Genomic DNA, 12,343 nt, shown 5'->3' with positions numbered 1-12,343 from the left:
TGTTCAGAAGCCAAAATTTCCATTTGACCAAGACTAATTAGAAAAGTTAGCAATTCTAGCATAAATCAGGTTTGACGTGTGAACATGAATTCCACCAATGGTCACTCAAATCTCTGGGGTAATAGTGAACCCAGCTCCATGGTTCTGAAACTAAGATCTCCTGCCTACTGTACGGACTCAGTACAAACTAGGATTCAAGAAGACAGCATGGGCCAACTAACGGTACAAGCTGCCAGCCCTGTACCATGGAACTGTGCTGAGATGAACCATCCCAGGAAATAAGGAGATAATACCTAAAAGTATTCTTATACTTTCTATATATCAACATTTATTAAATGGTTTTACTTTGCATCATAAGAAAGATATCCACATGGTTTATCATATTCACAAAAGGGAAGAAACTGGAAAACATATCTAAAATGTAATTTAAATATTTTGATTAGTTTCATAGGCTTTGTCATTAACTAGATCTAGACTTGAGTCTTTCTCTTACCAGCTGTATTACAATGGACAAGTTACTAAGTTTTTGGTGGCTTAATTTGTTCTACTGTAAATGGAGATAAATGGTACCATCTTATAGAAATATGAGGACTAAATAAGAAAATAAATGCACTTTTCAAATAGTAAGAACAAAATGAATGTGTGACAGCCATCTTTTGGGAAGCCTGCTTAGTACGTGTCTCATCTTCTGAGAGTTACCCATTTACACACAGAGATTGGCTCCTATTAAATCTTTGTAACAGTGACCCTGCATACACTTCCCTGTCTATTGACATTATTGATTGAAACAGGGGTAGACACCTAATGTAAGCTGGGCTAATCAATTTTTTTCTGCCAAAAATTGGAAATTAGACCTCAAAGTCTAATTAATTATCTGCAGATGCTGGATCTAGAAGGTTATATTGACTCAAATGTCACATGAGGACCCTTTGCAAATTGGGCAGAGGATTGTAGTCTTCAGAAAAAGAGGGGAATGAAGTGGCAACATAACAAGTAGAAATAATGAAAGACCAAGGAAACACACAGAGAAGGACAGGAGATGCTGCCTTGGTCCATGGCCAGTTCCCGATTCCTTATTCCAGTGACTCCCAAGCCTCTCTGAACATCCTGTTCTCAAGTTCTGTGCAATCACTTATTTTTTTAATAATAAATCTCTGATTACTTAGGTTCACTTACACAGTTTCTGTTCTTTGTAATCAAATAGACCCTAAGAGAAAATGGTAACCTAACCAGTTGTATTGGTTAATGTAAAAGATCTCTTTTGACATTCTGAATCAGAAATGTACTTACTGCAATTAATTACACAAAAGTCAGAAATCAGAGAGAAGGAAGGATAGGCCAATTTCCCCCATCATTTCTATGTAACACAAAAAAAGGCTGGCCCTGACCAAACCATAAAATACCTCTGATGTACTCCTACTCCCTTTTCTCCTTGCCTCTCACTCTCAAGAACCTTCAACCTGCTGACTGGGCTGCCCTGGATTCCTGAACAATGTCTTATATATGCTGCATCTTTCCTACCAGTAACCACACATCGACCCTTATCTGTCCTATGATCCTTTACCAAATCCCTCTTTTTTGTTGTCTAAGAAGGCAGCCAGATACTCTGGTACATTAACTCAAGTCAATGTGTTAATTGATTCTAATAGAAGAGAAGGCCTCCGTTTTCCTTCCTGAAAACATACATGTGACTTTAGGGAAAAATCCCTTAATTAAAATGAATGAAACTAGTGATAGAAAACTTTGACACTGAGTAAAGCAGCAGAATAAGTGATTTTTAGGAAGGTGTTCTTGTGATGTCTTTTCTACGATAATCACCCTGCATACGCAAACACCAAACCACACCAGGGAAAGAAGGCTGGACTAGAGAAAGACTATATATTTTTGATACATTTAAACTGCTGAGCAGTCTTTTCTGTGCTTTAGCAAAATTGGTCTAGAAGCTAAAAACAGAAGTACAACTTAACATATTCAAAATTGTAATAAAATGTTGGAACAAGAAAATCAGTCATCAATGCTTAGTCAAATAACTGAGATGATCACATTTCTATGCCAATCCTGTGTTTTTAATTAACAGATAAAGCAGAAGGGGTATCTAAACAATGGTATGTAAAAAATGAAAGAATATATTTCAAGCTCTAATTAAGTGGAGAAGCAAAAACAAAATACTGCTGCATTTCAGCAACTGTTCATTAAAAAACAAACACCAAAAACAAAAGAAAACAAAAAAAACTTGGCATTATTTCTAAAATTACATTTCACAGGCCTCAGGATCCTCTTCTCTTTTCACTCATGATCATAAAAAGTACAGATGTTGAATATAAACTGAGCAATTACTCCAAATACCATCTGGCCTTCTGCCCTGAATCTAATTGGTCAGAACACCAATTCTTATGGAAGGCAGTGGAATCCAGTGTAGTGATTCAGAGTGTGGACACTAGAACCAGTGTGCCGGGATTCACATCCTGGAACTGCCTCTTTCTTTGGGATAACTCAACCTCCTGAACCCTAAGTTTCCTTGTGTGTGCAGTGGGCCTAATAATAGTACCTACTGTTGTTTTGAGGATTCATTTATTCACATTTAGAAGTTGAGCAGTGTTCCTGGTTTTTGGAATCCAAGAGTGAAGAATACAGGTAAAAATCATTGCTCTCACGGAGCTTACATTCTTAGATATTGCATCTAAAGCAATTAATTATTCCTGATACTCAGTAAGTCATCAATACATGTCAGCTGTTAGAATTACTACTAGTACCTGAATGAGGCAGAGTAAAATCATGGCACTGGAATAAGAGGGAATGCGTCAGAACAAAGGCAGCAAATCTAAGATCTAGCAGTGGCCCTGCCACTAACTGCCTATGTGACCTTCATTTAATCTCCCTGGGCCTCATTCACTTAATCTATAAAGTGATCTTATGATCCCTTCTATTGAATATATGGCAGGCAGGTCATGAAAGAGAGAAGAGATAAAGTGTCAAAAACATTAAAGAAAATATTTTTCTTTGCATATTTTGGATTTATCTTACCATTTAATGTAGATACATTAGGCAGAAAATACTTTTTGCAGTACATTCAAAGCTTAGGAAAAGCTAAGAAACTAAGTAATTAGTTGCAGTTAAAAAATAGTGAAAAACCCTCAAGAATCACTGGGAAAAACGTATATGATCAATATCACACCAAATCTTTAGCTTCATAAAACATGAAATCATTGCCCTGGCTAGGTAGCTTAGTTGGTTGCGGATTCGATCCCCAGTCAGGGCACATACAAGAATCAACCAATGAATGCATAAATACATGGGGAAACCCCCCAAATGGATTTTATTTATTAAGAAATTGTGTATTTATTCTTACATGTTTAAACTTAGGTCACCTTCATAGTACTCTCCATTTGATGCAATACACCTATTGACACTTTTTCCACGGCTCAAAATAGTTTCTAAATTTATCGATTTTGATGCCTTTTAGCGCTTCTGCCATTTTTTCATTTCACCTCTTCCATAATGGCAAAACATTTCCCTTTGAGGACATTTTTTCATCTAGAGAAACAAAAATGTTGCTCAGAGCAAGACAGGGTGAATAGGGAGGGTGGGGAATGGGGGTCTTGCTATTTTGCTCAAAAACTGCTGAACACTCAGTGCAGTATGGGCAGGTATATTTGTACATCTCCCATCATTAAAAGGGCAAACACGCTAAAGGAGTCTTCAAAAAAGTTTACTGAGGCGAATGCAGCCTCTCACAACAACACTATCTGGTACACTGAGCAGATGGGTTCCTAGAACACTCATCTTCCTCATGGGGAAAGCCTACACTACAAGGTGCCCACCCTCCAGAAGATAATTCCAATTTTTGGGGGTCCCTCCCTCATAAGCGGAAGAACAAATTGATCTCTATTTTTCTCTTCCTCAAATCAATGAAAATTAAAAAATATGTACAATCACAAAATACGTAGATAAAATAGAAGCAGCATTTCACATTTACCTTAAAAAGTATGTATATATCTAAGTCTTGCCAAAAATCACTGGATGAAACAATCTCCTTCCAGAAGATATTTAAGTGAAATGTAATATCACTCTTTTTTAGGAAATCTTAGCTTCCCTATACTAGTTTTTCTAATGAAACTTAAACATAAAATTGGTCCCACACACACACCTTTTCACAAATTAGTATACATTGTCAGGGTTTTGTAAATTTTGTTCAAATTGCTTTTCTTTTACAGTTAAAAACTGTAGCATTTTAACTTTCTTAAAATTATTCAAATGTATGACTATATATCCCTACAGTTTGGCCAAATTAAATGTTATACATAGCCCTTAGTGAGAAGGACCCGGTTTACCTAGCCACGCCCCATCTCGTTTGCACTTCCCACTCTTATAACATTGAGCTCTTTGTAGTTCCATGATTAAGTCCTGCTGTCTTATGAAAAACAGTAATTTTGCAAACAAATTTCCTTCTGCTAGAATATTTTCCCCCTTCTATTTAATGACATACCGACCCATCAAGCCTCACTCAAACAGTACCCTCTGCAAAACCTACCCTGATTATTTCCACCATACCCTGCATCCTGACAGGTCATATTAGACCCTTTTGATAGTATTCCCTTGACATTTTGTGCATATTATCATTAAATTAATTATCTCTTTAAATTTTTTTTGTTTTGTTTTGTTTTCTTTTTGTTATGTCCATCTAAAGGCAGAAACTGTGATTTCATGTTGGTATCATCCTGGCCCAGAGTAGGCAACTATTCACATTTGTTAAATACTAGAACTATTGTTCTCAATGGATTTTAAAAAAAAGGCCCTTACTAAACAATAAAATAAATTTGGTCTTATATATTTTAATGTATAGAATTGTTAATTTTACTCCATAACAGCAACAAAAATATCATGTGGTAGAGCAACCAAAACCAAAGAGGAAACAGTTCAAGAATTAAAATTAGAAAAACAATATTCTACGGTTCCCCTCCAAAAACACCTTTTCTAGTTTTGATAATGATATAGAATATCATAAAATTAAGGAATGCTTCCAAAACTCCCCAAAGATTATGGCCTTGAACTCAAACACAGAGCAATCAAGAGTTTACCCTCCCTGTACTTCCCTTGGACACCAAACAAAAACATGGCACAAAACCAACTGTTAGCAAGAATCCTAAATAAAAATAAACCTCACAGAATTTGTCATCAATAAAAAACTGTCACCATTAAATCTAATATGTCAACCTTCAGTCCACTTAATGTCAAAGTTAATCAAACTTAATACTTTTTCTAGAGTGACATCTAACAATCTAATAACATGCCATTATAAGTAAATACATACACCACCCAAGTTATCAGTGTACTTCAAACATTCATGTAAAGTACAAGTAAGAAATAAAGCATCATGTTGGCCTATAAAATAATGATAAACTGCAGTTGAATACAACTAAATTAAAATGCAAAATATGCAGCACTTCTCAGCTATAAATAGAAATAGTTTCAATTAGAAACCGAATATCAAAGAACTCTCCTGGAATTAAATGGGAATTATAGAAAGAACACTTTCCAAAAGCAGGCCATTTCTCTCTGCAATTACTTGTTTTCATTTTATAGTTGTCATACTTGTTTACCTATAGTGAAACACTGCTCTGCTCTTCTTAGAGTAATCAAAACAATATAACAAAACTAAAGAAATAAAATGTGTTCCCCAACAGTTAAGATTTTAATTATTTTGGGGAGAAATAATTAGAAGCATTTTCAAATACTGAACTTCAGTGACCTCTAACCAGTGAATAGGATAAACTTTATAACGTCATATAAAATAAAAGGTATATTTAAAAGTGTTGCTTTTGATTTCTGGGACAGAGACTTTATAATTCATAGACATGCATATATTTTAGTAATATTTTGAGATGTCAAGAATGGGTCTTGGCGCCCTTCATTACTTGAAAAAAAAGAAACTTTTTATCATGTTTCAGATTAACTGAATTTTAAAATACCTTACTAGAAATTTTTCCAATAACAAAAAAATATTTTTAACTGTAATGACTAGTACAATTTGTATTTCTTAAGAGAAAAACATATAATATGTTTAGAGTATATCTTTTAACTATAAATCAATTAAAATTCCATTGCAATTACTACTGCTACCTCAGAAATAGTGCTACAGGGTGACACATAGGAACAGGGCTTTAATAGCACAATTCACATCCATAAAAAATTAACCCAGAGAATGACATACAGTGTCATGTACAGGTGAGGTACTAAAATGAAAAGAAAAAAAAAGGATTCATTCAAAAGAGCAATTACATAAGTTTGAAGTGAAACCAAAGACCACTGGCCAGAGATAACATAAAATTCAATCAGTGATCATTATTAACAAGAGAAATAATAATAGCAGATAGATTAGAAGAAATCAATGGAAGTAACTATGGAAAAAGTATGTTATTGTTGTTATAACTAGTAAGAAAAATCATGTCAAGAAAGAAAAGTGTTTACAAAAATAAAGACAAAAATATTCTATGTCACAAATGACAAAATTGGGACTTGTGTGTTAATGCTTGTCAGCACTCTGACAGATTTAACTAATTGATCACTGGAATCTTTGTTGCTAATCTTGGAATCCCTCTCAATAAACAACACAGAGAGCGAGAACCAATCACTGAAACTTGGCACTGAAACCTATTTGTCAAATCTGCTCTCAGTGATATTGTTCAAGATATTCAATTAGCAGCCTTAGCTGCATGCAAACAGTAAACGACTATATACAGCCTTCTGGGAAATGTGGTCAAGCATGGGTTGACTTTCAAAAATTTGTGAATGCATGAAAATTCTTAATAAACAAAATGGAAACATAACATTACAGTAGAAAATGTTATAATTTGATGAGTGGAATAAATTTTTAAAAACTAACTGCCATCGCCCTGACCAGTGTGGCTCAGTTGGGTGTCATTCCACAAAGCTAACGGTTGCCAGTTTAATTCTCAGTCAGGGCACATGCCTGGGTTGTGGCTTCGGGCCCTGGTCAGGGCACATTTGAGAGGCAACTGAGCAATGCTTCTTTCCCTTCTCTCTCTCCCTCCCTTCCCCTCTAAATATAAATGAATAAAATCTTAAAAAAAAAAAAAGCCCCAACTGCCATCTACAACTTAGAATGGTTTCAATTCTGATGATATAGACACTTAATATACAGTCCTCCCTTTGCAAGAAAAGCAATCATTACAAAAGCAGCAAGAAATTAGTAAAACAGTTTTAATAGCATGCAATATGATTTAAAGCCATACGTCTAATGGTCTGAAAAAAATCTGAAAAAAAAGAGTAACTAAAGTAGAGAATTTGATACCTGAAGTAGCTTTAACACCTGAACAATCAAAATTATAGATTTCCTCCAAAAGGCAAAACCCTTAATTGATACTTTTAACAAAAAAGTGTTTTTGTCTAATAAAAGAAATAATGCGATTCTGTCATAAATTGAATGCCTTTTAAAGTCTTTAAAAATGTCTATTATATGTGATTTGATCTCTATAGAAAGTAGAACAAATACGATGACAGCAGCTTAGTTTTAGGTCTTAATTTCCAGAAAAAGTTTCCCTACTGAAATATTTTTAAGTACATATGCAATCACTGGACCATATTTGAAACGTAAACATAGAATAAAACTAAACACTAAGCAAAATGTGTGTGGAGGAAGAATTAAGTAAAAAATATCCACTGAAATAAAGTAAACGTATATATCAGGGGAAGGCAACTTATTTCTGCTGTAATTATACATATTATATAACCGCACCTGAATATTAAGTCAAAGGCTGAGTAAGAAAACACATCAGAGAAAAACATACCTCAATCACTAAACAAGCTCAGATAAAGTCTACGATGGGTCAATCTGACAATGAACTTTGTTCCACATTAAACAGTATTATGTGCTGTTTCCAACAAATAAAAGCTTAATCAATTGCCCACTTCACTTTGCTTATATAGACTTAGCCGTATTTAAGACTGACAGGAATTCTGCAAGAGATCTTAACGAGTACTAATATTCAGCAATAAAGAGCATTTCCAGCTAAAAGCAATTACATATAAATATAATCTGTAAAACACTGAGGACAAGTCACTGGTTGTAATGTAATTAAAGAAAGTTTTCTAAAATTTCCTTTGAAATAACTAGCATGCTAAAATCTTTTACCCTTGGTCAAATTCGCTGTCATTAATTGTTGTTTTACTATTATGCTTTCCAATGATTTTATAAGTAATTTCTTTGAAAAATGTGAATAATTAACACATGAAACAACCTTACTTGGCTATAAGACAGTAGCAGTTTATATGATCAACTTGTGATACATCTTAACACTATGTTATTCATGCTTATAACAAAGCAAACTTTAATTAGTAGATAAGTCATTGACTAATTAGGTATACTTAGCTCAGGTAAGATAGAAAACAAGTATTCCTGTAAATTATACAGGGTGGGGCAAAAGTAGGCTTGCAATTGTGAGTACATGAAATAGAGTTTATTCTTGTATTATTATTAATTATGGTATTATTTTCCATATGGACTGTAAATTTACTTTTGCCTACCCCTATATAAACAACTATCAAATAATGCTTTCACACAGAATATGAGAACCAAGAAGAAAATATATGTTTTGTGAAATAAATTTATTGCTGTATTGTAGCAAATATATAATTTTCTAGAATTCTAGTAATAAAACAGGAAAATGTTTTAAAAATGTTCTCCTTACCTGTGTATACAGTTTTTACTCTCGAGATATGACATACCAGAGGCAGCATCTAATGAAAATTTCACTAATTGTTTGGTTTTTATTTCATCTTTCTTTCTTCTTAGATAGGAAAGGAAATCACCTCCTAGAAGAATTGACAGATGAACAATGAGACAAAATCATAATGCAAGTCACATTTACTGCCTATTATAGATCCCTCACAGAACAAAAAGCACTGCATGTTTGGCCATGCTTCTTGTCCATTTTGAGATGAGGATAAACGAAAATACGAAAAGGACATATCTTATTCGAAAACAGACACCATTAACTTTCCTAGGTACAGTTTAAGTACTTGAAATATTTCACACTATATATTAGCTAACACATGATAATATTCAAACAAAGTCATACAATTTCTCACCAATTTGCATGACTAACATTTTGTAAGAAAGTTTATTGTCTCTAATACCAAATAAAAGACTGTAATTATTGAGTTAAATAAAAAAGTATATGATACTGAATAAGTTATCAGATTCAATGATTGTTAAAAAAGAAATTGAGATTATTAACAATACCATCACTGACAGTAGAGCCAGAAAGGGGGGGGGTCTATGATTTTGCTGAGATTTAGTTGCTGAGCCAGATTGCATTTTTAAAGTGCATCAAATGAATTCTAGTGATGCAGAAAAACACCTTAAACCAGCATGGTCCAAAAGAAATATAATGCAAGTCACACAGTAATTTAAATTTATGGATAGTCACATTTTAAAAAGTAACAACAAAAAGATGAAATTTATTTTAAATACATATTTTTTTCTTTATCCAACAGATCCAAAACACTATTTATCAACATATATCATTATAACAATTTTAGTGGAGCTATTTTATCTTTTATCATCCTAAGTCTTTAAAATATGTTTAACATTTATGGACCATCTCAATTTAGATGCAAATTTGTATCTGAAATATTTGATCTATATTTAAATTTCATAAAATTTATAGTTAAAAAAGTAGATTCATATATATAGGTTGTTCCAAAATACTTAAAAATTTCCAATAATTGGATCATGTGTAAATTTTTAAAACATTTAAATAAAATTCAAAATTCAGTTTTTTAAGATGCACTATCTGCATTTCAAAAGCTCACGAGCTCAGGAGCTACATATGGCCAGTGACTACCATGTTAAATAGTATAGCCTTAAACTATGCATTCATTATTCATATAGCATTGAAGACTGGTTTCTTTTTCCTTGTTAGTGTATAACGTATTGCATTAAAAAAAGAATTTTATTCTAAGCAAAATAAGTCACATAGAAAAAGTCAAGAACCATATGATCTCACTCATAGGTAGGATATAAAACTGAAATTAAAAAATGAACAAGACAAACAAGCACAGATTTGTTCACGCAGAAAACAGTGTGGAGGTTACCAGAGGGAAGGGGGTGGGGGGAGGTGTAAGGGGTAAAGTGGTCATATATATGGTGATGGAAGGTTTGACTTTGGGTGGTGACACACAAGGCAGTACACAGATGATTATTACAGAACTGTACACATGAAATGTAATTTTATTAACCAATGTCACCCCAACAAATTTAATTTAAAAGGTTAAAGTATATTTGAATAAAGGTTCTCTAAAAATAATCATTCTCGCTTTCTCTTTTTATATTAGGCCTTCAGATTTTTGCGAGATAAATTAGCATTTTAATTGCCACTTCCTAAACATTTTTTACCCTTTACCATGGATCTAGGTTTCCTAAAATGGAACAACTCTAGATCTAAAGACTTAATGGCTTTTTCTTTAATGAGAGCACTTAGAAAATGAGAACCTGCCAAATTCTCCTTATAATGTTCTTTTTATTCACAAATCAAGTGTTACACAATTTTAGGCGGGCCACTTACAAAATCAATAAGCCTTATGCATAAATTAATTTTAACAGTGTCAAACAGTTTATCTTTTTTTTTTTTAAGGAAAATATCAAATGTATTAAATTACTACAAAGATTACTGAATTTAACCTTAACTTTATTTTCTGAACAAAACACATAGATGCAACAGTAAAACACAAAATTAACCACTAATTTCTCAACTTAAAGATTTAACAAAAATGTGTATTAAAATTGACTTAAAAATCAATATTTAGTTCAAGTTGTTACTTGGGCCAATATTCCCATATACGTATTAGTTCTTTTGTTAGATATATGTTGGCCTATTTTAGAAAAAGTGCATCCTTCTGGTCCTGAACCACATAGCATTTTGTTTATGCTGTGGAATATAACTTCCAAGTGAAAACCTCTTCTCTGGGATTTGCTTTAAAGCGGTATATGACAACCCCATGTTCTTTCAAATCCTAATACACTTTCTTCCCCAAGTTAGGTCGTATTCAGCAGTTTTCCATCTGCTTCCTGCTCTTTTTAAATTTACTCCTTCCTATAAACCTTGCACTCCCAAATCCCTGCCCCAGACTGTAACCCCTGTGAAGAGAATTGTGCTTTTGTTGTTCAATATTGTAATTTCAGCACCCATCACATGATTGAGAATTCCAATTTCAATTAAGAATCTTGGGGTACAAAAAGGACAAAACAAGATCATTTCCCTTTTGTGACTCTGCATTACCAAGGCTTATTTCTGTGTGAGTAGACTGCATATTAAGCTAAGATAGGATGGACTATTTTCTAGCATTCTTCACCAGAGATGAATTTCTAAGACCATACTTGATATGTTTTCATAGCCAACTTTGGTTTACTAGGGAGAGCATGGTGTGGTGAAAAGAGAGTATGGATATTAAAATAAGACTGACCCAGTCTGATTAGTTATGTGGACTTGGGCAAATTGTTTAATCTTTCTAAACTTCTTTAAAACAAAAATTAATTCCATTTATTTCTCAAGATGGTTTTGAAGACTCAATGTATCTAAAGAACCAAGCATGTGTCTAACATATAATACACACAATAAATACTACTACAACTTGTTGTTGAAGTTATTTTTTTTAAACAAAATGAGGAAGAGCTGCAGTAAGGACTAGTTGTTTGTCACAGTTATTTTCCCTCATTCACTTCAATTTCTTTTAGGAGACTGCCCTTCTCCCACTTTGGAGAGTCTTAACCTCACCCCTCACAATAAGGGAGGTCCTAGATTGGCTTAATCAATGAAGTCCACTCCCCTGTGCAAGTGCCTGGTTCAAGGATGGGCACATGACTTCACTCAGGCCACTGAGATACTACAAGGAGGTACTTAAGAGGTGAAATAAAAAAACATTTTTTGAGAGAGGGAGAAGTACCAAGAAATACACATGCTCTGCAACTGCAAGTGTTGGAGAGAGCATGCCATACCACAGAGTGGCAGCCTCCAAATGAAGGTATCACCATGGAGAGCAGAGGGGAGTGAAGGAAAGAGAAGAGTTTTTTGTGACAGGCTGGAGCTACTGGCTGCTCAAGAGTGATTTCCCTGTAGATTTTTCAATTAAGTGAACTAATGAAATCTCTGTAATTCTTTACATATCTTCTGTACTAGCAACTCAAAGATCCCCAATGGATAAAATTATTACTATTTATATCAGAAGATCATTTAGAGAATTAAAAGAAGATTATATATATAAAATCTATGGAACAAGTAAGAAACAAGGAAGAGGATAGAAGCTATTATTCTCAACAGCTCTT

General features: G+C 33.6%; 1 protein-coding gene across 2 annotated transcripts in view; it reads right to left on the bottom strand.

The window, feature by feature from the left end:
- The window catches only part of FER (FER tyrosine kinase), a 451,604-nt gene that overhangs the window by 113,928 nt on the left and 325,333 nt on the right, over positions 1 to 12,343 (bottom strand). Inside the window, exons 16-17 of one of the 2 annotated variants that reach the window (XM_090276548.1) lie at positions 8,709 to 8,832; positions 3,355 to 3,534 (exon numbers count right to left, since the gene is read on the bottom strand). In XM_090276548.1, coding sequence (XP_090132674.1) covers positions 3,531 to 3,534; positions 8,709 to 8,832 — 128 coding nt within the window. In that variant the 3' untranslated portion in view covers positions 3,355 to 3,530. Of the gene's footprint in view, positions 1 to 3,354; positions 3,535 to 8,708; positions 8,833 to 12,343 lie in introns of those variants that run through there. The other variant, XM_090276547.1, reaches the window with a different exon arrangement.

Source organism: Furipterus horrens, unplaced genomic scaffold (genome assembly GCF_987537825.1).
Source record: "Furipterus horrens unplaced genomic scaffold, mFurHor1.1.pri manual_scaffold_5, whole genome shotgun sequence".
Taxonomy (NCBI): Eukaryota; Metazoa; Chordata; class Mammalia; order Chiroptera; family Furipteridae; genus Furipterus; species Furipterus horrens.
This window is presented reverse-complemented; position numbering and strand designations above follow the sequence as displayed.